The 25,972-nt window shown below is 39.7% G+C and overlaps 1 protein-coding gene across 1 annotated transcript in view; it reads left to right on the plus strand.

Annotated features, from left to right (window-relative positions):
• Window positions 1-22,486, plus strand: part of LOC119292866 (carotenoid 9,10(9',10')-cleavage dioxygenase 1-like) — a 68,944-nt gene extending 46,458 nt beyond the window's left edge. The window contains exons 2-14 of the mRNA XM_037571545.1: window positions 636-806; window positions 3,336-3,470; window positions 3,726-3,828; window positions 3,941-4,200; window positions 4,275-4,454; window positions 6,217-6,295; window positions 6,379-6,460; window positions 9,465-9,527; window positions 9,610-9,748; window positions 20,528-20,798; window positions 21,700-21,764; window positions 21,862-22,020; window positions 22,376-22,486. Of these exons, the coding sequence (XP_037427442.1) occupies window positions 636-806; window positions 3,336-3,470; window positions 3,726-3,828; window positions 3,941-4,200; window positions 4,275-4,454; window positions 6,217-6,295; window positions 6,379-6,460; window positions 9,465-9,527; window positions 9,610-9,748; window positions 20,528-20,798; window positions 21,700-21,764; window positions 21,862-22,020; window positions 22,376-22,486 (1,818 nt within the window). The remainder of the gene's footprint in view (window positions 1-635; window positions 807-3,335; window positions 3,471-3,725; window positions 3,829-3,940; window positions 4,201-4,274; window positions 4,455-6,216; window positions 6,296-6,378; window positions 6,461-9,464; window positions 9,528-9,609; window positions 9,749-20,527; window positions 20,799-21,699; window positions 21,765-21,861; window positions 22,021-22,375) is intronic.
• Window positions 22,487-25,972: the final 3,486 nt, after the last annotated feature.

The following is a 25,972-nucleotide window of genomic DNA, read 5'->3' on the forward strand; positions in this document are numbered from 1 at the left end:
CGATTGGTTTTCCTGTTCGCCAAGCTGGGGAATTGTTTTCCCCCTTGCACTACTGCTACTTCCTGACCGCTGATGTGCCTTATGTGATTTGACAATAGAGCGAGCATAGTCTGATAGCGGCGGAGGCGATGGTGGTCGCGTAAGGTTATCCAGACAATGCTTTGCTTTTACCGGATCTATTTTCTCCTTTGGATCTGGATGGGTTGGTGCAAGCTGGCGTTTCACGCCGGCAACCACGATCTCCTTTCCTCCTCAGTCATGTTGTATGGTAACTTGGCAGGAGCCTTCTTGATGATACCTGCTTTGGATTTCTTCGCAGTTGTACTACTAGCCGCCGGAACGACATCCATTCTCTTCCGTCGGGGCTGAGGTAGCGGAGTCTATTGACGCGGCGGAGATGACTGAGGCGGAGTCTGCTGACGCGGCAGAGTCCATATAGATGCAGCAGTGTCAAACATACATAACCGAGGTGCGGCAGCGGCTGTTGGTAGGATAGCACAAGCAATTTTGTGGGTAGTTCAACACTGGTAGTGCATAGAATAGCAGATGCAGCGATTTTGGAGGCAATTGCATGTCATGAAGGCCTATCTCTCGCTCAATATTTGATGCTGTAAATTTTTTTTATCTGCAAGCAGGTGGTCAGCGACATCCAGAGAGCAAGCCATGGAGGCTATGGTGCTATCATCACAGAGATTAGACAACATTTATTAGCTTTTTATCGTATTATAACTTTTGAGGGCATAGCTGCTAATAGTGATGCCGATAGGTTAGCCAAGTTTGCTCATTCTTTAGATCAGGGCTGTCATGTATGACTAGAATCTCCTCATGATCCATTCTCTATCACACACCATGTGGACTTTGAGTAATAAAGGTTGGTTTAACCCCTTAAAAATGTATCATTACACCTCATCCCCTTTACACACATGATCGATGCAAGCATATGTATCACATGTAAGTTTCATTTCCACTCAAAATTACCATTTATCAGTCGATGCCAATTTTCCTATAGGTTGTTGGCTATAGCACTTTGAATAGTTTGAAAATTCTACCATCTGACCAACGAAACTGATAATATGCACCACTAATGCCTACTGAAACTTATAGTAAGTTGAGAAATTGAAAATTTTGGTTTGCTCCCATAGGCTGGCCCACACAATTTTTCCTTTGAAGCTCTGCCACTTCTGATCCAGTGAAAGTGGTTTTCTCTGGAAAAAAACAGATTGCTACATTTGCATTGACAGATTAAGAAAATTATTATTTTAAGCTCAAAATAATGTTCAATAATTTACACTTCACAAAACCTAGAAATTTTTACTGTATATTAAAATATATTCATGAATCAATTTTTTAAAATTTTCATAAAATATTCGTGATTTTTTTAAAAAGGATCAAATATAAAAAATGAATCAGAATTTATCATAAATTTTAGAAAAGTAGTTTATTGTTCAAAATATTCCTGTATTTAAAATATCCTGAATCTTAAAAACTATACTGTAATTATAAGAATATTCATTTATTTTAGAAAATATTCACTAATTTAAATAAATTCTCTGGTTTATAAATATTTTTGGTATATTTAAATAACTGTTATATGATTTTTTTTAAATTATCATGCATTTAAATTTATTCTGGTATTTAAATTTTGTCATGAATTTTTAAAAGGTGGATAGGAACGAAAAAGGAAAAAGGAGAAGGAAAAACGAAAAAGAAAAACGAGTAAAGAAAAGAACCGCGAAGATGAAAACCTGACAAAACCAAAGAACAAAATATACAATAAAAATGTGCATTCCCTGTGTAATAGAGGAACCCGAAAATGATGTTTACACAAGGACCGGTAAAGGACCTGTTCCATAGAACTTGCTCTTTTTTTTTCTGGGATTGCTCGACAGAACGTGGCAATGAGCGTCAAATAAGGAACTCCTTGAGAACGTGTGTAACTCGGTTGTTGCGTGTTGTAAGACGCGGTTTCCTATTTGCTGCATTATGCGGCAAACTGCTGTTGAATCGCACAGGAGCGATCGAGCTGGGCTGGCCCATTTAAAGCTAGGAAAGGTGGATGTTGGTTCCGGTTTTGAGAACCTTCTTCCATAAGGTTCTTAACTGCTTCAGATATGTTTTTCTTTTCTTTTCCTGTTGTTTCTAGTGTCGGTTTTCTTTCCTTTTTTTTTCTTTTCTTTTAGAAAATTTACCTTGTTAAAAAACATTTGAAGTTTCAAAATTTGTTCGTGTTTAAAAAAAAAGGTTTGTGGTTTTCAAATGTTTGTGACATTGTGAACTCTTGTCTAAATGAGAGCCGGTCACGCCCAACATTTGCTTAAACATATTTATATTCCGTGGCTACGCACGGGAAATTAAAAAGTAAAACAAAAGGTTGACAGTAAGTGGCCGAGACCAACGAAGTCAAGAAAAATAATGCTGGTAAACGGCCGAGACCAACGGAAGTCGTATTGTGCAGCTCACATGGCGCACAGGAACGTGTAAACAGCTGGTAGCCGACCAATCAGCGACCGGCCGCACACGCACGCATCTCCATAGCCGTACGTCATGCATGAGCTTCATTGCAGGCTGCAACTGAGGACGTCAATTTGCGCGTGGAAACCAACATGGTTTGATTCTCTTCATTCATTCACGTTGTGGAAGAGTGGCAGGTTCGGCAACACACTCCCTCCGTCTGTAAAAATTTGTCTCTCAAATGAATTTATTTAGCACAAAGTTAGTCCCTCCGTCACATAATGTAAGACGTTTTATGACACTACACTAAAATCAAAAAACGTATTATATTATGGAACAGAAAGAGTACTAAATACATCGATTTAAGTGACAAGTTTGAGATAAAAAATTTTGGGCGGAGAGAGTATTATTTTAGCATACCCACAGTAGTCGGCACCACATTTGTCCTCATGCCCTCGGGTAGCAGCTGTTTACACGTTCCTGCATTGCTGGTACTGATGACATTTCTCGCATGATGACCATGCATGTACCTAGTCTACCACCAAGGCGGAAGCGGTCTATTTCCGTTGCAGAGAATGTGCTTGGTGTAGTATAAAACTACAAACGTCGGCCGGAAGCTAATGCGTGTATGTAGCAGCAAGCAAACACCAGAGGGACGACCCAAGCTCCAAAAATGAGGACCTCCATCCATGGCTGCTCTCTTCAGCCAAGCATGTGCGCCGGCCGACGGCAGCCCTCCTCGGTCTCCGCGAGCGCCACTTCTCTCCCTCGTCAGATCATATCGGCTGCAAAGGTTTCTCGCCTCTCTCTGAACCCCACTACTTGATCAGGACGCGCCGAAAGATATATATAGGCTTATATTGTTATGTCTTGTGTGTTTCAAGGAGCTTCACCAGCAGTTTGCTTTGAGAATTGGGGATGCATCATCAAACGCTCTCAATTATGCCTCCCAAAGGCTGCTGGATGCATTTGTGGGCACCATCTTCACGTTAAGTCGCCAACCTTTACGGCCCACCGAGGTAAGTAGCTAGGGATAACATCAAGTGTTGTATCTAATAAAAATATGTAGGGTTGTGTGCATCCAGTGCAGAGGCCGGGGGGTTTACCCTCTTCGGGAAAATCTAAACACTACAACATCCATCTTTTGCTTTCACTCAGTTAACAAGTGAGGAGATCACACAATTGCAGAATAATGTTTAGGAGACCAAATTTAGAAAGATTTGTGAGTGCTTAACTACCTATTGAATTAATAAAATCCTCAATCGTTGTTGCAGGGTAATTTTGCACCCGTCAAAGAGATCGGCGACATGCGAGAGATATTTGATATCGCGGGAGAGATTCCAGAAGATTTTCCAGAGGGTGTTTATATAAGAAATGGTAAACCTTCTATGCTCCTATCGTCTCACTATAACTGAGAGATCACAAGCATGCATGCATGCATGGAGCAGAATCAAAAGTCATGATGCCGGTGTGGGATGCATGCATGCAGGTTCAAACCCTCTCTTTGGAGCCCTCCACTCGTCAACCTCAATCTTTGGCAAGTCCCATGACATTTGGGTCGAAGGAGAAGGCATGCTCCACGCCTTGTACTTCACCAAGAGCAAAAACAACACATGGTCGATCAAGTACACCAACCGCTACGTGCAATCCGATACATTTAGGGTTGAGAAAGGACTGAAGAAACCATGCTTCCTCCCTGCCAGCGACGGTGACCCTCTTGCGATGCTCATAGCGGGTACCCTTAATATTGTAAGTACATGATTGGCAACTTTTTTCCTTCTTCGGGTAGTTATGGGATGCTGAAATATGTCGCATATGAGCAGTTGAGGTTCGGAAAGGCTTTCAAGAACATGAGCAACACCAGCGTGTTTGAGCATGCTGGGAGAGTCTTCTCAGCAGCAGAAAATGATAACCCCCATGAGATTGACCTATGTAGTCTTGGCACACTGGGTAGCTGGAATGTTGATGGAGGATGGAAGATGCCATTCACTGCGCACCCCAAGGTTTGTCCACCCGCTTACTTTCCCAAAATGATAGTTTATCAATATACACACACATGTCAAGTGTATGATGGTGATGCATTAGAGGTGATACCAAATAGCAACACCATATAATTTGAAATAGTACTGTGATCACTTATTAGACAAGGCATAAAATGTGTTAACCGAAAATAAGTAAATGCATATTATTAGTTGCCTTCTGGTTTACATGCAAGAGAATATTGTTAGTTAAGAAGGACAACAAACTGTTTTTTTACCGGAAACAGTAAGAAATTCCTCCATTGTATCATTTTGTATTTTCTTTTAGGAATATCCTCTACATGCAAAAAATAAGACTATTATTCCAGCATAACACGTATTCCCTCCTTGCCAAATTATAATGCATATAAATTTGTTCAAAGTCAAATTGTCTAAACTTTGACCAAGTTTATAGAAGATTAAGTGACCATTCACAATACCAAATATATACCATGTGAAAATAAATTTCTTAATGAATCTAAAAGTACTCCCTCCGGTCCTTTTTACTCTGCATATTAGGTTTGTCTGAAGTCAATCTCATCCAACTTTGACCAAGTTTATATAAAAAATTATAGACATTCACATAACAACACCAATATCATTAGATTCATCTTGGATTATATTTTCATATTATATTTATTAGATATTATAGATGCTAATAGTTTCTAATATAAATTTGGTCAAACTTAGCAAAGTTTGACTTTCGGCAAATCCAATGTGCAGAGTAAAAAGGACCGGAGGGAGTATTGATTTAGTTCTGTAAATGCTGATAAATTTATCAATAAACTTGGTCCAAGTTTACAAAGTTTGACTTTAACCAAATCTAATATGTACTTTAAATCAGCACCAAATTTTATATGTACTATAATTTAAAAATGGTACAATTCATATTAATACTGCTTCTAAGACATTTTTAGTTTGATTACCAGATTACACTAGTTCTTTTTGGAGAATTTATCATGTTGAGTTGGTACTTAAACTGAAGTCTTGCTCATGGATCTGAACTATGTCTCTCGTGATAAGGGAACATGACCACATCTGCACTCATCTTATAGTAGCATCGGTGGAAATCCACGACAAAATAACATGCGCTCGTTCACTAGCACAATCCTAACATAGTCATCCACTATAAAGTATGAATAAAAGAAACTAGAAGCTATGCAAAAGCGATATTAGATGAATCACAACACCAACAATATTATTACCGAGTGGAATCGTAATGATAATTTTGGAACCAGTGGAATTCAGACAACTCACCCGCCACTGAATCTGTTGAGCTATTGCCCTATGTTTCATGCTCTGCTAACAAATTACTTGTTACAAACTTATGATATAAGACAACCTCACACATAACATACATAATCTACTAAATTTTAATTTGAGCACCATTTCATTGTCCAAGCAACACTCTGGCAAGTGTTATGCAAATGTTTATTGCAACTCAAAGCGCCGAAAATGCCATTGAAATAGCTCATCCCCAGTGCCAAAATTTTCATTGTGTGATTTGCAGCGTGAGAAGCATTATTTGAATCTACGAACAAAAGTGTAGGTGGATTCAGCCAAGAAAAAGACAATTCCAAGATCCATTTATGTCAAAATTTCAGTGTCTTTTATGAAGTCCGTGACTCCTAATTGAACCTAGAGTATTTTGACATGTAGGACTTAGGATGATAAAAAAATTTAGTGTAGTTAATTGCTTCATCGTTTCCATGTTTCTTTAAGTCATCGATGTTGTCTATGAGAATAGGTAATCCCTGGAACAGGAGAGTTGGTCATCTTCGGGTTCAACCTGGATGCGCCTTTTCTAACGGTTGGAGTTGTCTCAGGTATCACTATTTATAAATCTGTTGCATTTTCTATGTGATTAATAGAAATCAGCTCAGAATTTGATTCCATACTCCATCTGTAGCCGACGGGAACAAACTACAGCAGAAGGTTGCTCTCGAGTTAGACAGATGCACATATTGTCATGAAATAGGAGTCACTACAATGTAAGTTTTTCCATGACAGAAGATTCACTAGTGTGATGATTACTCAAGATTTTTTTAATTTTCCATAGAGAAAATACAATTTTATTTAACATTTTGTAAATTATTCCATTTAATATTAAGAAAGTTGCAAAGGGTAACATGATAAAATAGCATCCAGTGAACTTTAGCAGACGTTGTTGCACATCAAAATAATTCATTGAAGCTATTTCCCAATGAAAATTAATATAATAATAAGTTATACTAGTATGGTGAGGTCTTTAGGGTGGCTCCCTTCTCCTAGAGTTTATTGGCCATTCCTTTTTTTCCGAGAAAATCATAGGAGCTTTGTGTTTCTTTATTTGATTGGAAAGGTAGAGAAACTTGAACAAGCTTTGACAAAGGCCTCGTACAACGGACACAACAATTTCGCTCCCAAGTTCATCTGCTCCCTTGGAAGACCAGTAAAATCAAAAAAATACTACAAAAATAAAAATAAAACTGAATTTTGTATCATGGAAAATGTTCGAGTGCGTGATGTTCGTGCCAAATTTGGTGGTGTTTGGACATCTCAGTAGCTCTCAGCAAAAAAAGCATTAGGGTATGTGAGAAAACTTACTATTCACGCACTGTTTCGGGCCGATTTTGTCTTTTTTGTCACGAGCTCCTCAGATGTCCAAACAAGATCAAACTTTGCACGGACATCACGCATTTGAGCGCCTTAGTTGACAAAAGAATTCCAGTTTTTTCATATTCTTCTAATATATTTTTTATTTTACTGTTCACCAGAGCAGATGAGCCCGAGTTCAGAAATGAATATTCGTGGTACAACTCACTTCAAAGACAAAAAAGTGCCCGAGTGGCATAACACCTTGAGGGTAACTCTAACCCATCCAAAAACTTATTTCCGAAAAACTCATTTCCAAAACCTAATTCCAAAAATTCATGGGCATCTAATCCATTACTTAAGCTTAATTCCCACTGGTAATTTCCTTGATATTTCTGACATCATTTTGCGTACATAAATCTCATTTTGATAAAATATTTATTTAAAACTTTATATTTCTAATGCATATGTTTTAACAACATTTAAAGTTCATTTTGTTATTCAAATTCAAACCACAATTTTCACAGCAATCCTACCAAAAGCAACAATATAGAGCATAATTCATCATCACACTACATGGTTCACCCAAAAGCGACCACATGCAACATAGTTCATAAATCAAATCACATCGCCCGCCCCCCTCCCAATGCGACAACCACTACCATATAACATTGATCTTGGTATTTTGGAAGCCAAAATCTCAGCATGGGTGAGTCCCAACGGTGTATTTCATTTTCATCCATCACGAACATGACCGTTTTCTCTTGCTCCTTCCTCTTGTTTATTTCTTTCTCGGACTCATGCTTGAACCCCCTCCTCAATAGCAAGCATATGGTCATCCACACTTGCATTCCTCTCCTCAGTCTTCTCATTTGTGCCATAGAAATAACCTTGATTCTCTTTGAGCACCACCCACCTTGACAACTTCATGTGCTTCCTTTTGGTGACTAACTCATTCCTTGCCTCTACCATTCATTTGAGTGTTTCCATGTAAATCCCATCTCTACACCATTACTTCTCCTCTCCCTCTTTTTTTCCTCCCATCTGGACAAGATCTAGGACTAGGATTTCTTATCATATCCTCATCAACACCCTCACTTCCTCCTAAAGATAGAAGATTATATGATCAATCTTGACCTCATTTGTGTTGCCTTCCAAGTATCATCACATGCCATTTCTCATTTCTTTGAATAGCCCCATAATGTGAGAAAGTAAAGGGCTTTTGTTGCTTCCTCGTGTTCCATTTCTTGTATAATTCTTGAGTACATGTTTGATGCACATTAAGTGCCACATCACTTGGAGGTATACAACCCACTTGATCAACATGACCCAAGCAGTAGTTCCAACAATCTTTAATTGTACCTAAACACTATGGTACTGAAATTTCTGTTCTATTGGACTCACCTTTCACAGTTTGGTGATAGTACTCCCGAATCCTCATCTAAATGTGTCTTTGATTTGTTCAGTGAAAATAGAGGCATCAAGGGAGGCACTCATACATGCATATAGAATTTCTCGTCCTCCTCTACTTTGTAACTGGAAAATCTTGAATGCTTCTTCTTGATTGTTGGAGACTCAATATCAACCACATCTGCTCATCCACTTCGATACTCTCATTTATCATCGAGAAGGCAATATCATATAATACAGTTTTGTCATCATTCAACGTTACATCACCACGAAATTGTCCATATTTCAAGCCCTTCTACACACAATAATGTCAAATTGCACAAATTAAACCTCAAACACATAGAAACAAATGGAAACTTTTAAAACGGATGCAACTGCATTGGATTGTGATTAGTAACATACAACCAATGCATTTGCAACATTGCGGAGATAAAAAACAAGAAAGAAGACATTGTTGCATTTGCATAACTTCTGAACATATGGGAGAGCTATTGCAAGATATGAAGCGGCACACCCATAGGTCAATTTTAAAATTTAGAAGTTCGGATAGCTTACACTAGGAAGGGCGGGGGATACAGATTGAGTCGGAGGATGCACATTGGGTAGGAGCCACCGCGAGGGAAAATGATTTATGGATTTATTGGTTCATTCACGTCCTAGAAGAAATATTGCCTATAAAATAGTTTCCCATGCAAAACATGAGTGTGGAAAAGTTTTTGGGACATAAATTTTTGGAATGGGTTTTTGGGCTTAAACTTTTGCGCATGGATAAGAATGTCATAAACAATATACATATTAGCGAATGGTGGATAAATTCCTCATTTATATTTATACGTGAACAAATTATTTATAATTAATTGGTTGTCTTAGATGATATATTCACCAAAAGAAAGATTCGTGTGCATAAAGACAGTCGAGGATTTAGCAAAAGAAGATGCAATTTCTGGTACATTACATTAGTCATGCCAACAAAAAAAATTGATGGAATCAAATATCAACTTGTGAGTGTAGGTACAACATTATTTTAGATTCTCCACTTACAATCAACAAGGAAAGGTTGCTCAAAGGTGCTCCGTAAGTACTAATAACAAAATTCGTCTTTAATCCAAAAATATTATCAAGTGTCTAATTTATCATTTATATGTCCCTCATGTAGGCTGATTGAATTCGAAAAGGATAGCTATGCAAGAATAGGTGTCATGCCCCGTTATGGTGATGCAAACTCGATAGCATGGTTTTACGTACAACCATTTTGCACGATCCATCTTGTCAACTGCTTTGAAGAAGAAGATGAGGTACAAATATATAAGCAATCACAATATACTTCATGTAGATGTAAAGGCATCACAATATACTTTATGATGATGTATATTAAGGTAGACACAAGTCTACTATAGTCTTAAATATCTCTGGAATTTCATTTTCTCACCCTAAAGGAACACTTGGTTTCTATTTACTACATACCATAGATCCCTCAATGATCAAGAAGTTATGAACCTATTTGATTCAAGGAATACCCAAAAGTCATGACTACAAAAATGTGGGAATTGGATGCCAATACATGTTGTTTCCTACAAGAATTGAAAACATATGAATAAGGAATGGAAGTTCTTTGATTGAACCAAAAGGAAAACATGCAAAAAAATTGAGCGGTAGGTGCATGTTATAGTTGTCATAGATATAAATTCAATTTCCAAGAGTCTAGACTCAATGAAATTTTTCATTTGGAATATAGTACAAAGTGACCCATAGGAAACATTGAGATGGATTCTAATCCTAGGAATCAAACAAACCCCATCAGGAAACTTTCTAACTATTGAAATCCTACAAAAACATTCGAATCAATGAGGTCTACATGTTTGTCAAATCCCTTAATGATATCATGTTGGGATGTCACTATCAACAACATGCTAAATCCCAAAAGGGGAGAAAACATCATAATGGTAGAGTTCAGGATCGTAGTATGTGCTTCGTCCTTTCCTAAGGCTGCCCCACCATATGTTTGACTAGAAAAACATGTTTGACAAGGTTTCTGCGTACAAGAGTTGTCCAAATGTAGTTAGTTGGTAAATATCCATTAGCATGACAAAGGTTGGGAACCATCCAAACAACGATCAATGTTTTGGTCCGAGCTACAAAATTGGTAAGGTACATATTGGGCACAAACTGAACCAATTCTTGGACGGAAGTTGAGATCCAACCTCCTATGGGAGCGCTCGAGACAACAAAGGTAAATGAAGGCTTGTAGTATGAGACATGATATAGGTGACATTGTCCAACAAAGACTTTAGTGGGAGGCTTCTTTTTTTGTGTTTATTTGACTCCAACAATTAAAACTCCTTTAAAATTAGACGTCAAGTTAGTCCAGAATTACTTTGAGAATGAGAAATACTTTAGGGGAAACTTCTTTTCCTGATTTTTTTACTCAAACAACTGCACCTCCTTTAAAATAGGACAACCTTGATTGAACCCAAGTTAGTCGTGAAGGAAATATGCCCTAGAGGCAATAATAAAGTTATTATTTATTTCCTTATAATCATGATAAATGTTTATTATTCATGCTAGAATTGTATTTTCCGGAAACATAATACATGTGTGAATACATAGACAAACAGAGTGTCACTAGTATGCCTCTACTTGACTAGCTCGTTAATCAAAGATGGTTATGTTTCCTAACCATGAACAATGAGTTGTTATTTGATTAACGAGGTCACATCATTAGTAGAATGATCTGATTGACATGACCCATTCCATTAGCTTAGCACCTGATCGTTTAGTATGTTGCTATTGCTTTCTTCATGACTTATACATGTTCCTACGACTATGAGATTATGCAACTCCCGTTTACCGGAGGAACACTTTGGGTACTACCAAACGTCACAACATAAATGGGTGATTATAAAGGAGTACTACAGGTGTCTCCAATGGTCGATGTTGGGTTGGCGTATTTCGAGATTAGGATTTGTCACTCCGATTGTCGGAGAGGTATCTCTGGGCCCTCTCGGTAATACACATCACATAAGCCTTACAAGCATTACAACTAATATGTTAGTTGTGAGATGATGTATTACGGAACGAGTAAAGAGACTTGCCGTTAACGAGATTGAACTAGGTATTGGATACCGACGATCGAATCTCGGGCAAGTAACATACCGATGACAAAGGGAACAACGTATGTTGTTATGCGGTCTGACCGATAAAGATCTTCGTAGAATATGTAGGAGCCAATATGGGCATCTAGGTCCCGCTATTGGTTATTGACCAGAGACATGTCTCGGTCATGTCTACATTGTTCTCGAACCCGTAGGGTCCGCACGCTTAAGGTTACGATGACAGTTATATTATGAGTTTATGCATTTTGATGTACCGAAGGTTGTTCGGAGTCCCGGATGTGATCACGGACATGACGAGGAGTTTCGAAATGGTCGAGACGTAAAGATTGATATATTGGAAGCCTATGTTTGGACATCGGAAGTGTTCCGGGTGAAATCGGGATTTTACCGGGTTACCGGGAGGTTACCGGAACCCCCCGGGAGCCATATGGGCCATCATGGGCCTTAGTGGAAAGGAGAAAGGGGCAGCCCAAGGTGGCTGCGCCTCTTTCCCCTCCCCTAGTCCTATTAGGACTAGGAGAAGGTGGCCGGCCCCCCTCTCTCCCTTCCCCTCCGAGGAATCCTAGTTGGACTAGGATTGGGGGGAGGAATCCTACTCCCAGAGGGAGTAGGACTCTCCTGCGCCTCCCTCTTTGGCCGGCCAGCCTCCCCTCCTCTCCTCCTTTATATACGGAGGCAGGGGCACCTCTAAACACACAAGTTGACACAAGTTGATCCACGTGATCGATTCCTTAGCCGTGTGCGGTGCCCCCTGCCACCATATTCCTCGATAATACTGTAGCGGAGTTTAGGCGAAGCCCTGCTGCTGTAGTTCATCAAGATCGTCACCACGCTGTTGTGCTGACGAAACTCTTCCCCGACACTTTGCTGGATCGGAGTCCGGGGATCGTCATCGAGCTGAACGTGTGCTCGAACTCGGAGGTGTCGTAGTTTCGGTGCTTGATCGGTTGGATCGTGAAGACGTACGACTACTTCCTCTACGTCGTGTCATTGCTTCCGCAGTCGGTCTGCGTTGGGTACGTAGACAACACTCTCCTCTCGTTGCTATGCATCACATGATCCTGTGTGCGCGTAGGAAATTTTTTGAAATTACTACGTAACCCAACAGTGGTATCAGAGCCTAGGTTAATGACGTTGATGTTATATGCACGAGTAGAACACAAGTGAGTTGTGGACGATACAAGTCATACTGCCTACCAGCATGTCATATTTTGGTTCAGCGGTATTGTTGGACGAGACGACCCGGACCAACCTTACGCGTACGCTTACGCGAGACCGGTTCCCTCGACGTGCTTTGCACAGAGATGGCTTGCGGGCGACTGCCTCTCCAACTTTAGTTGAACCAAGTATGGCTACGCCCGGTCCTTGCGAAGGTTAAAACGGAGTCTATTTGACAAACTATCGTTGTGGTTTTGATGCGTAGGTGAGATTGGTTCTTACTTAAGCCCGTAGCAGCCACGTAAAACATGCAACAACAAAGTAGAGGACGTCTAACTTGTTTTTGCAGGGCATGTTGTGATGTGATATGGTCAAGGCATGATGCTGAATTTTATTGTATGAGATGATCATGTTTTGTAACCGAGTTATCGGCAACTGGCAGGAGCCATATGGTTGTCGCTTTATTGTATGCAATGCAATCGCGATGTAATGCTTTACTTTATTACTAAACGGTAGTGATAGTCGTGGAAGCATAAGATTGGCGAGACAACAACGATGCTACGATGGAGATCAAGGTGTCGCGCCGGTGACGATGGTGATCATGACGGTGCTTCGGAGATGGAGATCACAAGCACGAGATGATGATGGCCATATCATATCACTTATATTGATTGCATGTGATGTTTATCTTTTTATGCATCTTATCTTGCTTTGATTGACGGTAGCATTATAAGATGATCTCTCATTAAAATTATCAAGAAGTGTTCTCCCTGAGTATGCACCGTTGCCAAAGTTCGTCGTGCCCAGACACCACGTGATGATCGGGTGTGATAAGCTCTACGTCCATCTACAACGGGTACAAGCCAGTTTTGCACACGCAAAATACTCAGGTTAAACTTGACGAGCCTAGCATATGCAGATATGGCCTCGGAACACGGAGACCGAAAGGTCGAGCGTGAATCATATAGTAGATATGATCAACATAATGATGTTCACCGATGAAACTACTCCATCTCACGTGATGATCGGTTATGGTTTAGTTGATTTGGATCACGTGATCACTTAGAGGATTAGAGGGATGTCTATCTAAGTGGGAGTTCTTAAGTAATATGATTAAATTGAACTTAAATTTATCATGAACTTAGTCCTGGTAGTATTTTGCAAATCATGTTGTAGATCAATAGCTCGCGTTGTTGCTTCCCTGTGTTTATTTTGATATGTTCCTAGAGAAAATTGTGTTGAAAAATGTTAGTAGCAATGTTGCGGATTTGATCCGTGATCTGAGGTTAAATCCTCATTGCTGCACAGAAGAATTATGTCCTTAATGCACCGCTAGGTGACGGACCTATTGCAGGAGCAAATGCAGACGTTATGAACGTTTGGCTAGCTCAATATGATGACTACTTGATAGTTTAAGTGCACCATGCTTAACGGCTTAGAATCGGGACTTCAAAGACATTTTGAATGTCATGGACCATATGAGATGTTCCAGGAGTTGAAGCTAATATTTCAAGCAAATACCCGAGTTGAGAGATATGAAGTCTCCAACAAGTTCTATAGCTAAAAGATGGAGGAGAATCGCTCAACTAGTGAGCATGTGCTCAGATTGTCTGAGTACTACAATCGCTTGAATCAAGTGGGAGTTAATCTTCCAGATAAGATAGTGATTGACAGAATTCTCTAGTCACCATCACCAAGTTAGTAGAACTTCGTGATGAACTATGACATGCAAGGGATAACGGAAACGATTCCCAAGCTCTTCGTAATGCGGAAATTGACGAAGGTAGAAATCGAGAAAAACATCAAGTGTTGATGGTAGACAAGACCACTAGTTTCAAGAAAAGGGGCAGAAGGAAGAAGGGGAACTTCAAGAAGAACTACAAGCAAGTTGCTGCTCAAGTGAAGAAGCCCAAGTCTGATCCTAAGCCTGAGACTAAGTGTTTCTACTGCAAAGGGACTGGTCACTGGAAGCGGATCTACCCCAAGTGATTGGCGGATAAGAATGATGGCAAAGTGAACATAAGTATATTTGATATACATGTTATTGATGTGTACTTTACTAGTGTTTATCGCAAACCCTCAGTATTTGATACTAGTTCAGTTGCTAAGATTAGTAACTCGAAACGGGAGTTGCAGAATAAACAGAGACTAGTTAAGGGTGAAGTGACGATGTGTGTTGGAAGTGGTTCCAAGATTGATATGATCATCGTCACACACTCCCTATACTTTCGGGATTAGTGTTGAACCTAAATAAGTGTTATTTGGTGTTTACGTTGAGCATGAATATGATTTGATCATGTTTATTGTAATACGATTATTCATTTAAGTAAGAGAATAAATTGTTGTTCTGTTTACATGAATAGAACCTTATATGGTTACACACCCAATGAAAATAGTTTGTTGGATCTCGATCGTAGTGATACACATAATCATAATATTGAAACCAAAAGATGCAAAGTTAATAATGATAAGTGCAAATTGTTTGTAGCACTGCCGTTTAGGTCATATTGGTGTAAAGCGCATGAAGAAACTCCATACTGATGGAATTTTGGAATCACTTGATTATGAATCACTTGATGCTTGCGAACTGTGCCTTTTGGGCAAGATGACTAAAACTCCGTTCTCCGGAACAATGGAACGAGCTACTGACTTATTGGAAATAATACATACCGATGTATGCGATCCAATGAGTGCTGATGCTCATGGCAAGCATCGTTGTTTTCTGACCTTCACAAGATGATTTGAGCAGATATGGGTATATCTACTTGATGAAACATAAGTCTGAAATAGTTGAAAGGTTCAAAGAATTTCAGAGTGAAGTGGAAAAATCATCGTAACAAGAAAATAAAGTTTCTGCGATCTGATCGCGGAGACAAATATTTGAGTTACGAGTTTGGTCTTCAATTAAAACAATGTGGAATAGTTTCACAGCTCACGCCACCTGGAACACCACATCGTTATGGTGTGTCCGAACGTCGTAACCGCACTTTATTTGATATGGTGTGATCTATGATATCTCTTTACCACTATCGTTTTGGGGTTATGCATTAGAGACAGCTGCATTCACGTTTTAAAATAGGGCACCATCAAAATCCGTTGAGACGACGCCTTATGAACTGTGGTTTAGCAAGAAACCAAAGTTGTCGTTTCTTAAATTTGGGGTTGCGATGCTTATATGAAAAAGTTTCATCCTGATAAGCTCAAACTCAAATCGGAGAAGTGCGTCTTCATAGGATATCCAAAGGAAACTATTGGATACACCTTCTATCACAGATCCGAAAGGCAAGACTTTTGTTGCTAAATTCGGAAACTTTCTGGAGAAGGAGTTTCTCTCGAAAGAAGTGAGTGGGAGGAAAGTAGAACTTGACGAGGTAACTGTACCTGCTCCCTTACTGGAAAGTAGTTCATCACAGAAAACTGTTTCAGTGACACCTACACCAGTTAGTGAGGAAGCCAATGATAATGATCATGAAACTTCAGATCAAGATACTACTGAACTTCGTAGATCAACCAGAGTAAGATCCGCACCAGAGTGGTACGGTAATCCTGTTCTGGAGGTCATGCTACTAGATCATGATGAACCTACGAACTATGAAGAAGCGATGGTGAGCCCAGATTCCGCAAAGTGGCTAGAAGCCATGAAATCTGAGATGGGATCCATGTATGAGAACAAAGTATGGACTTTGGTTGACTTGCCCGTTGATCGGCAAGCGATTGAGAATAAATGGATCTTTAAGAAGAAGACTGACGCTGATGGTAATGTTACTGTCTACAAAGCTCGACTTGTCGCAAAAGGTTTTCGGCAAGTTCAAGGAATTGACTACGATGAGACCTTCTCACCCGTAGCGATGCTTAAGTCCGTCCGAATCATGTTAGCAATTGCCGCATTTTATGATTATGAAATTTGGCAAATGGATGTCAAAACTGCATTCCTGAATGGATTCCTGGAAGAAGAGTTGTATATGATGCAACCAGAAGGTTTTGTCGATCCAAAGGGAGCTAACAAAGTGTGCAAGCTCCAGCGATCCATTTATGGACTGGTGCAAGCCTCTCGGAGTTGGAATAAACGTTTTGATAGTGTGATCAAAGCATTTGGTTTTATACAGACTTTTGGAGAAGCCTGTATTTACAAGAAAGTGAGTGGGAGCTCTGTAGGATTTCTGATATTATATGTGGATGACATATTACTGATTGGAAATGATATAGAATTTCTGGATAGCATAAAGGGATACTTGAATAAAAGTTTTTCAATGAAAGACCTCGGTGAAGCTGCTTACATATTAGGCATTAAGATCTATAGAGACAGATCAAGACGCTTAATTGGACTTTCACAAAGCACATACCTTGACAAAATTTTGAAGAAATTCAAAATGGATCAAGCAAAGAAAGGGTTCTTGCCTGTGTTACAAGGTGTGAAATTGAGTAAGACTCAATGCCCGACCACTGCAGAAGATAGAGAGAATATGAAAGATGTTCCCTATGCATCAGCCATAGGCTTTATCATGTATGCAATGCTGTGTACCAGACCTGATGTGTGCCTTGCTATAAGTTTAGCAGGGAGGTACCAAAGTAATCCAGGAATGGATCACTGGACAGCGGTCAAGAACATCCTGAAATACCTGAAAAGGACTAAGGATATGTTTCTCGTATATGGAAGTGACAAAGAGCTCATCGTAAAAGGTTACGTTGATGCAAGCTTTGACACTGATCCGGACGATTCTAAATCGCAAACCGGATACGTGTTTACATTAAACGGTGGAGCTGTCAGTTGGTGCAGTTCTAAACAAAGCGTCGTAGCGGGATCTACATGTGAAGCGGAATACATAGCTGCTTCGCAAGCAGCAAATGAAGGAGTCTGGATGAAGGAGTTCATATCCGATCTAGGTGTCATACCTAGTGCATCGGGTCCAATGAAAATCTTTTGTGACAATACTGGTGCAATTGCCTTGGCAAAGGAATCCAGATTTCACAAAAGGACCAAACACATCAAGAGACGCTTCAACTCCATCCGGGATCTAGTCCAGGTGGGAGACATAGAGATTTGCAAGATACATACGGATCTGAATATTGCAGACCCGTTGACTAAGCCTCTTCCACGAGCAAAACATGATCAGCACCAAAGCTCCATGGGTGTTAGATTCATTACAGTGTAATCTAGATTATTGACTCTAGTGCAAGTGGGAGACTGAAGGAAATATGCCCTAGAGGCAATAATAAAGTTATTATTTATTTCCTTATAATCATGATAAATGTTTATTATTCATGCTAGAATTGTATTTTCCGGAAACATAATACTGTGTGAATACATAGACAAACAGAGTGTCACTAGTATGCCTCTACTTGACTAGCTCGTTAATCAAAGATGGTTATGTTTCCTAACCATGAACAATGAGTTGTTATTTGATTAACGAGGTCACATCATTAGTAGAATGATCTGATTGACATGACCCATTCCATTAGCTTAGCACCTGATCGTTTAGTATGTTGCTATTGCTTTCTTCATGACTTATACATGTTCCTACGACTATGAGATTATGCAACTCCCGTTTACCGGAGGAACACTTTGGGTACTACCAAACGTCACAACGTAAATGGGTGATTATAAAGGAGTACTACAGGTGTCTCCAACGGTCGATGTTGGGTTGGCGTATTTCGAGATTAGGATTTGTCACTCCGATTGTCGGAGAGGTATCTCTGGGCCCTCTCGGTAATACACATCACATAAGCCTTGCAAGCATTACAACTAATATGTTAGTTGTGAGATGATGTATTACGGAACGAGTAAAGAGACTTGCCGTTAACGAGATTGAACTAGGTATTGGATACCGACGATCGAATCTCGGGCAAGTAACATACCGATGACAAAGGGAACAACGTATGTTGTTATGCGGTCTGACCGATAAAGATCTTCGTAGAATATGTAGGAGCCAATATGGGCATCCAGGTCCCGCTATTGGTTATTGACCAGAGACATGTCTCGGTCATGTCTACATTGTTCTCGAACCCGTAGGGTCCGCACGCTTAAGGTTACGATGACAGTTATATTATGAGTTTATGCATTTTGATGTACGGAAGGTTGTTCGGAGTCCCGGATGTGATCACGGACATGACGAGGAGTCTCGAAATGGTCGAGACGTAAAGATTGATATATTGGAAGCCTATGTTTGGACATCAGAAGTGTTCCGGGTGAAATCGGGATTTTACCGGGTTACCGGGAGGTTACCGGAACCCCCCGGGAGCCATATGGGCCATCATGGGCCTTAGTGGAAAGGAGAAAGGGGCAGCCCAAGGTGGCTGCGCCTCTTTCCCCTCCCCTAGTCCTATTAGGACTAGGAGAAGGTGGCCGGCCCCCCTCTCTCCCTTCCCCTCCGAGGAATCCTAGTTGGACTAGGATTGGGGGGAGGAATCCTACTCCCAGAGGGAGTAGGACTCTCCTGCGCCTCCCTCTTTGGCCGGCCAGCCTCCCCTCCTCTCCTCCTTTATATACGGAGGCAGGGGCACCTCTAAACACACAAGTTGACACAAGTTGATCCACGTGATCGATTCCTTAGCCGTGTGCGGTGCCCCCTGCCACCATATTCCTCGATAATACTGTAGCGGAGTTTAGGCGAAGCCCTGCTGCTGTAGTTCATCAAGATCGTCACCACGCCGTTGTGCTGACAAAACTCTTCCCCGACACTTTGCTGGATCGGAGTCCGGGGATCGTCATCGAGCTGAACGTGTGCTCGAACTCGGAGGTGCCGTAGTTTCGGTGCTTGATCGGTTGGATCGTGAAGACGTACGACTACTTCCTCTACGTCGTGTCATTGCTTCCGCAGTCGGTCTGCGTTGGGTACGTAGACAACACTCTCCTCTCGTTGCTATGCATCACATGATCCTGTGTGCGCGTAGGAAATTTTTTGAAATTACTACGAAACCCAACAAGTCGTTATTATTTCCTATTAAGGAAAAAAATGCCTGAATCAAAATTTTCTAAGATAAGTGAAAGGTACGAGTACCCCATAATTATCATGGGATGCCGACTAGGCCACAAATAGCTGGTGGTACTAGAGCCCCCGCAACAAGAGGCTAAGAGACAAGTTTTCTTATTAATTTAGTGCTTTATTTTTGGAGTAATATTGGCACATATAATAGTGTTATCTTAGGAATGCCATGTATGATGATTGCTGAATTAGAAGAGAAAGAGATGGAAAAAGCGGCATGCCTTATCTTTGCTAAGAGATGATTCCCTAGTAATAAAGACATGACATTTGTATACTTTGTACGATATGTCTTCCATCAATTACATGGTTTCTAGTTTAACTTTAACGATCCTACAATTTTAGGAGCATGCAAACATTAATTACTCAAGATAAGAGAAAAAGATACTCAATTGTATAACATGTTCGTTTAACTTCTATAGGTGGAGTGGAATGCATAATAAAATATCATATTATCAGCCATTGTACACGTACATGGACTTAGGAAACAATCATTTTTAATTAGTAAGTTAACTTGGTTTTTGGATCAAGTTGACCCGTCCCATATAGTGGTACTAGAACTACTAAACCAATATGTATTTCTTTTATCAAGCAATCAAGAAAGAACAAAAGGTGAATCCTACCTCAAAACCATGTCCCCTCCCGCACACTAGCCACAGTGGTTGTTCCCAAATCATGCCACCCTTTCCCATGATTCACCCATGGTTTTCCCCTTCGAATGTGTCATATGGCTGGTTGCAACACCTCTACAACATATGTCTATCTAAATATTAATGGATATTTCATCCATGCTATAATTTTTCCTTGTCTAATGATTTAATAGGTCGTTGTGAGGGGATTTCATGTGCCAGCTTCTATCATTTTGGGGCCAAGGATCAAATTCAATCAAGGACTAACCGAGGAATGTTTTTCTCGCTTGTATGAGTGGAGACTGAACTTGAAAACAAAGGCAGTTGTAGGCAAATACTTAACTGGAAAAGAGGTTGCCCTGGAATTCCCAGTAATGAATGACAAATATGTTGGCTTGCCTCACAAGTATGCATATGCTCAAGTGGCAGATTCTCCTGCAAATTTGGCAGGTGGTCCAGGAATAGGTATTGCTAAACATACATCAGTACATTACTTAATATATGGAACTTCCATTCAAACTTGAGAAATAGATATAAAATAGCGATTATTGTCCATACATCAGTCACTTGTCCTAACTTACACAGAGACTTGTCAAAAAACACATGCTAATTTGGATGCCATTCAGGCACAATGGGTGTAGAATAATAAATGGTTATGGCAGTTGACTACCCAAGGTATCACATTTCCCATGATGAGCCATAAATCCAACATGTGAAGACAAATATTAGTTGGCCATGAAATCTTGAATGTAATTCCCACAATGTTTCTTTGACACTCCATCCATTCTTAAATGTGGCATCATATATGAGAAACCGAAGGATATGACCCGATTAATTTTAAAATATATTAATACATGAAACAGATGATATTTTTTTCTCTTTACACAACTAAACTATATAGAACAAATACAAAACATGAATAAGGTAGTCACCCTACACTGATTTGGCCACATCAAACTTTTAAAGTATCAACATAGATAGGTGAAGTGCATCTGTCTGTCTAGTCAAAAGCAAATATTGTCCTAGGATCATGGAAGAGAAGTGTTTTGACTCTACCTTTCTGAATCTTCAAAGTGGGCACATAGATTGTATGAGTATATTGTCATGAAAATATTTCATAGCTATATTCCTAGATGAAGAAACTGGAAGGCCAATAATACAACCAAACTAAATCAACTCGGGCCTTGTTTGCTTTAATTAGATGAAAGACCATTGCTGAATAAAAACTAGAGATAATATGGACCAATAGTGTGGGGTCAATACAATAAATGTCATCTATTAGTCACAATGCAATGTTATTTAATCAAAATGTCCATCACATGCAAACTTCATGCAATATAGTTTAATATTATTCTCAATCATGTAGTACGACCGAAATTCGGAGGTTTTGCAAAATTTTGTCTTCATGAGAAAGAGGATGCAACCACCAAGGTAATTATGATATATACAAACAAGCTATTCATTTTGGACCATCATTTGAAATTACTATATTCAAATGAAATTAACTTCCAATCCGGAACTCTTAAAGAACAAAGGCCAAGAGGACCACATAAAGGTTAAGTATCATCACCTTGCTAGAAATCAATTCTGCTCTGGAGCAACTTTTGTGCCAAAGGTCAATGGTACAAACGAAGATGACGGTTGGATAGTTTCGTTTGTGCATGATGAGGGGACAAATAAATCAAAAGTAAGTTTTCATTAGATTCAACATTCTTGGGCTATTCTACTATAATGTCCATGTAGAAATTATTGTTTTATGGAAACTAGCACATTCGATGCTTTGTAATGATAGGCATCCGATCATTTAGCTACGAGCATAGATATTAGAGGTGTTTCAACAAATGTTGAACCTATTTACTCTATATTTTTGCTTAACACCTTAACACATACAATTATCACCAAGAGTCAAATACTTCAGAAACAAAAATTGGGACCGAAGGAAACATATTATCAATTTTAGAAAAGATTGAATACTGACAGGAAAGTGTATGCTACCTTCATGGCCATAGTAAATATTTAATACTGTTCTTCTCATTATGTAGGTGCACATCATCAACACACAAACATTTGAGTATGATCCTATTGCTAAGATAACATTGCCGCAAAGAGTGCCATATGGTTTTCATGGAGCATTTGTATCAAAAAGTACATGACAAAAGATATGATTTTCCTATAATCCATGCATTCACCACTTGATGCATAATATATTCATATATAAATTTTATCATTTATTATGACTGTGACTTTAAGGCGACACTATGGTTTTCGTAGAAGACTTGTATCAAAAGTTGCATAACAAAGTGACAATTTCTCCTATAAGCATCTATATCAGTGTAAACTCCGAAAGACCCCTCGATAGAGGGTTGCGACTAGCTCACATAGGTTTGGGGCCTCGAAGTGGAGGTAAAGCCCTAATCATGCTCGTATTGTATTGTGTGATGATAGGGGTGTACAAGGTGCAAGCATGTATCGAGTGATAGATTGTAAGATGTTTATGGACTAGCCCTCCCCTTGATTATAAAGGTGTCGGGGGTCTATGATTTACAGGAATCCTAACCGACCTAAGAAACATGGAGAATCCATATGCCAGCCTACCCATATGTGCACCGCAGGGAGACTGGACTAGCACATCATCTTGAGATTGATGAATTCTCATCAACGGGGATGTCTCCTCCCACTGAATGCACATTGCCAGAAGGCCTGAAATAAGTTTAGAAAAAAAATGCAAGCACTAGTGTCAAGTCTAGGACTTGAATCCTGGTGGGCTGAGGATAAATAAATCCAGGAATAATTTGAGCATCAGGACTTGAACCCTGGTGGCTTGGGATACCACCATCCCTCTAACCACCCAACCACAGGTTGGTTTGCGATGAACTTTTATAATAGATTTGATCTTTCTGCAAAGAAAAAGGAAATACACAAGTGCGTACATGTTTTATAAAAGCTTTACGTAAGAATAGGATTTTCTTCTTTGGGTTTTTATCATTTATGCCACTAGTTGTGTTTCGCTACTCAATTTTGCTATTAGAAGATACAACTACTAAAAAATGCCATCGATCCATGAGATGCTTGCTCAAAAATGTCATTAGATGTCTCAAAAATGCCATCATTCCGTTAGATGTTTGCTCAAAAATTCCATTAGACATTGTTATTTTCACGTCAAACCCGTTGACCATATTATATAACAAAAATAAGCCTAGACCCATATGTCGGTTCTCTCTATCTCACAATGATAAGTGTGGCCCCACTTGCCAGGAGTAACCAAGGGAATAATTCTACAGGAAAATAAGAACATTGTTGGGATCAAGTAGGTCCCACAATTTATTGTAATGAGATGGAGGGAGAGATGGCATGTTGGTCCATAGGTATTTATGTCATTATAACTTGAAAAAAGAGATTTGAGATCAATATTATGGTGTCCAGTGGCATTTTTGAGCATGTGACTAACGAAGTGATAACCCACAAGTATAGGGGATCGCAACAGTTTTCGAGGGTAGAGTATTCAACCCAAATTTATTGATTCGACACAAGAGGAGCCAAAGAATATTCTCAAGTATTAGCAGTTGAGTTGTCAATTCAACCACACTTGGAAAACTTAATATCTGCAGCAAAGTATTTAGTAGCAAAGTAATATGGAAATAATGGTAACAGTGGCAAAAGTAATAGTAGCAGTTTTGTAGTAATTGTAACAGTGGCAACGGTAAAGTAACTAAGCAAAGATCAATATGTGAAAATCTCGTAGGCATTGGATCAGTGATGGATAATTATGTCGGATGCGATTCCTCATGCAATAGTTATAACATAGGGTGACACAGAACTAGCTCCAGTTCATCAATGTAATGTAGGCATGTATTTCAAATATAGTCATACGTGCTTATGGAAAAGAACTTGCATGACATCTTTTGCCCTACCCTACCATGGCAGTGGGGTCCTATTGGAAACTAAGGGATATTAAGGCATCCTTTTAATAGAGTATACCAGACCAAAGAATTTACACTTAGTGAATACATGAACTCCTCAAACTACGGTCATCACCGGTAAGTATCCCAATTATTGTCACTTCGGGGTTAACAGATCATAACACATAATAGGTGACTATAGACTTGCAAGATAGGATCAAGAACTCACATATATTCATGAAAACATAATAGGTTCAGATCTGAAATCATGGCACTCAGGCCCTAGTGACAAGCATTAAGCATAGCAAAGTCATAGCAACATCAATCTCAGAACATAATGGATACTAGGGATCAAACCCTAACAAAACTAACTTGATTACATGGTAAATCTCATCCAACCCATCACCGTCCAGCAAGCCTATGATGGAATTACTCACGCACGGCAGTGAGCATCATGAAATTAGTGATGGAGGATGGCTGATGATGATGACGACAACGGATTCCCCTCTCCGGAGCCCTGAACGGACTCCAGATCAGCCCTCCCGAGAGAGATTAGGGTTGGCGGCGGCTCCGTATCGTAAAACGCGATGAATCCTTCTCCCTGATTTTTGTCTCCCCGAATGTGAATATATAAAGTTGGAGTTGAGGTCGGTGGAGCCCTAGGGGGCCACGAGACAGGGGAGCGCGCCCCCACCCTCATGGACAGGGTGTGGGCCCCCTGGTCTTGATTCTTTTGCCAGTATTTTTTATTAATTCCAGAAATATTCTCCGTGGAGTTTCAGGTCATTCCGAGAAATTTTATTTCTGCACAAAAATAACACCTTGGCAATTCTGCTGAAAACAACGTTAGTCCGGGTTAGTTCCATTCAAATCATGCAAGTTAGAGTCCAAAACAAGTTTAAAAGTGTTTGGAAAAGTAGATATGATGGAGACGTATCAACTCCCCCAAGCTTAAACCTTTGCTTGTCCTCAAGCAATTCAGTTGACAAACTGAAAGTGATAAAGAAAAACTTTTACAAACTCTGTTTGCTCTTGTTGTTGCAAATATGTAAAGCCAGCATTCAAGTTTTCAGCAAAGATTATGAACTAACCACATTCACAATAACATTTAGGTGTCATGTTTACTCATATCAATGGCATAATCAACTAGCGAGCAATAATAATAAATCTCGGATGATAACACTTTCTCAAAACAATCATAATATGATATAACAAGATGGTATCTTGCTAGCCCTTTCTGAGACCACAAAACATAAATACAAAGCACCCCTAAAGATCAAGGACTAACTGGACATTGTAATTCATGGTAAAATAGATCCAGTCATAGACATACTCAATATAAATTAATAGTAATGGATGCAAATGACAGCGGTGCTCTCCAACTAGTGCTTTTTTAATAAGAGGAGGATGACTCAACATAAAAGTAAATAGGTAGGCCCTTCACCGAGGGAAGCAGGGATTTGTAGAGGTGCCAGAGCTCGAGTTTGAAATAGAGATAAATAATATTTTGAGTGGTATACTTTCATTGTCAACATAACAATCAAGAGATCTCGATATCTTCCATGCTACATACATTATAGGCGGTTCCCAAACAGAATGGTAAAGTTTATACTCCCCCACCTCCAACAATCATCAATCCATGGCTTGCCCAAAACAACGGGTGCCTGCACCTAACAACAATCCTGGGGGAGTTTTGTTTGCAATTATTTTGATTTGATTTGAGCATGGGACTGGGCATCC

This window comes from Triticum dicoccoides, chromosome 4B (assembly GCF_002162155.2).
Source record: "Triticum dicoccoides isolate Atlit2015 ecotype Zavitan chromosome 4B, WEW_v2.0, whole genome shotgun sequence".
Taxonomy (NCBI): Eukaryota; Viridiplantae; Streptophyta; class Magnoliopsida; order Poales; family Poaceae; genus Triticum; species Triticum dicoccoides.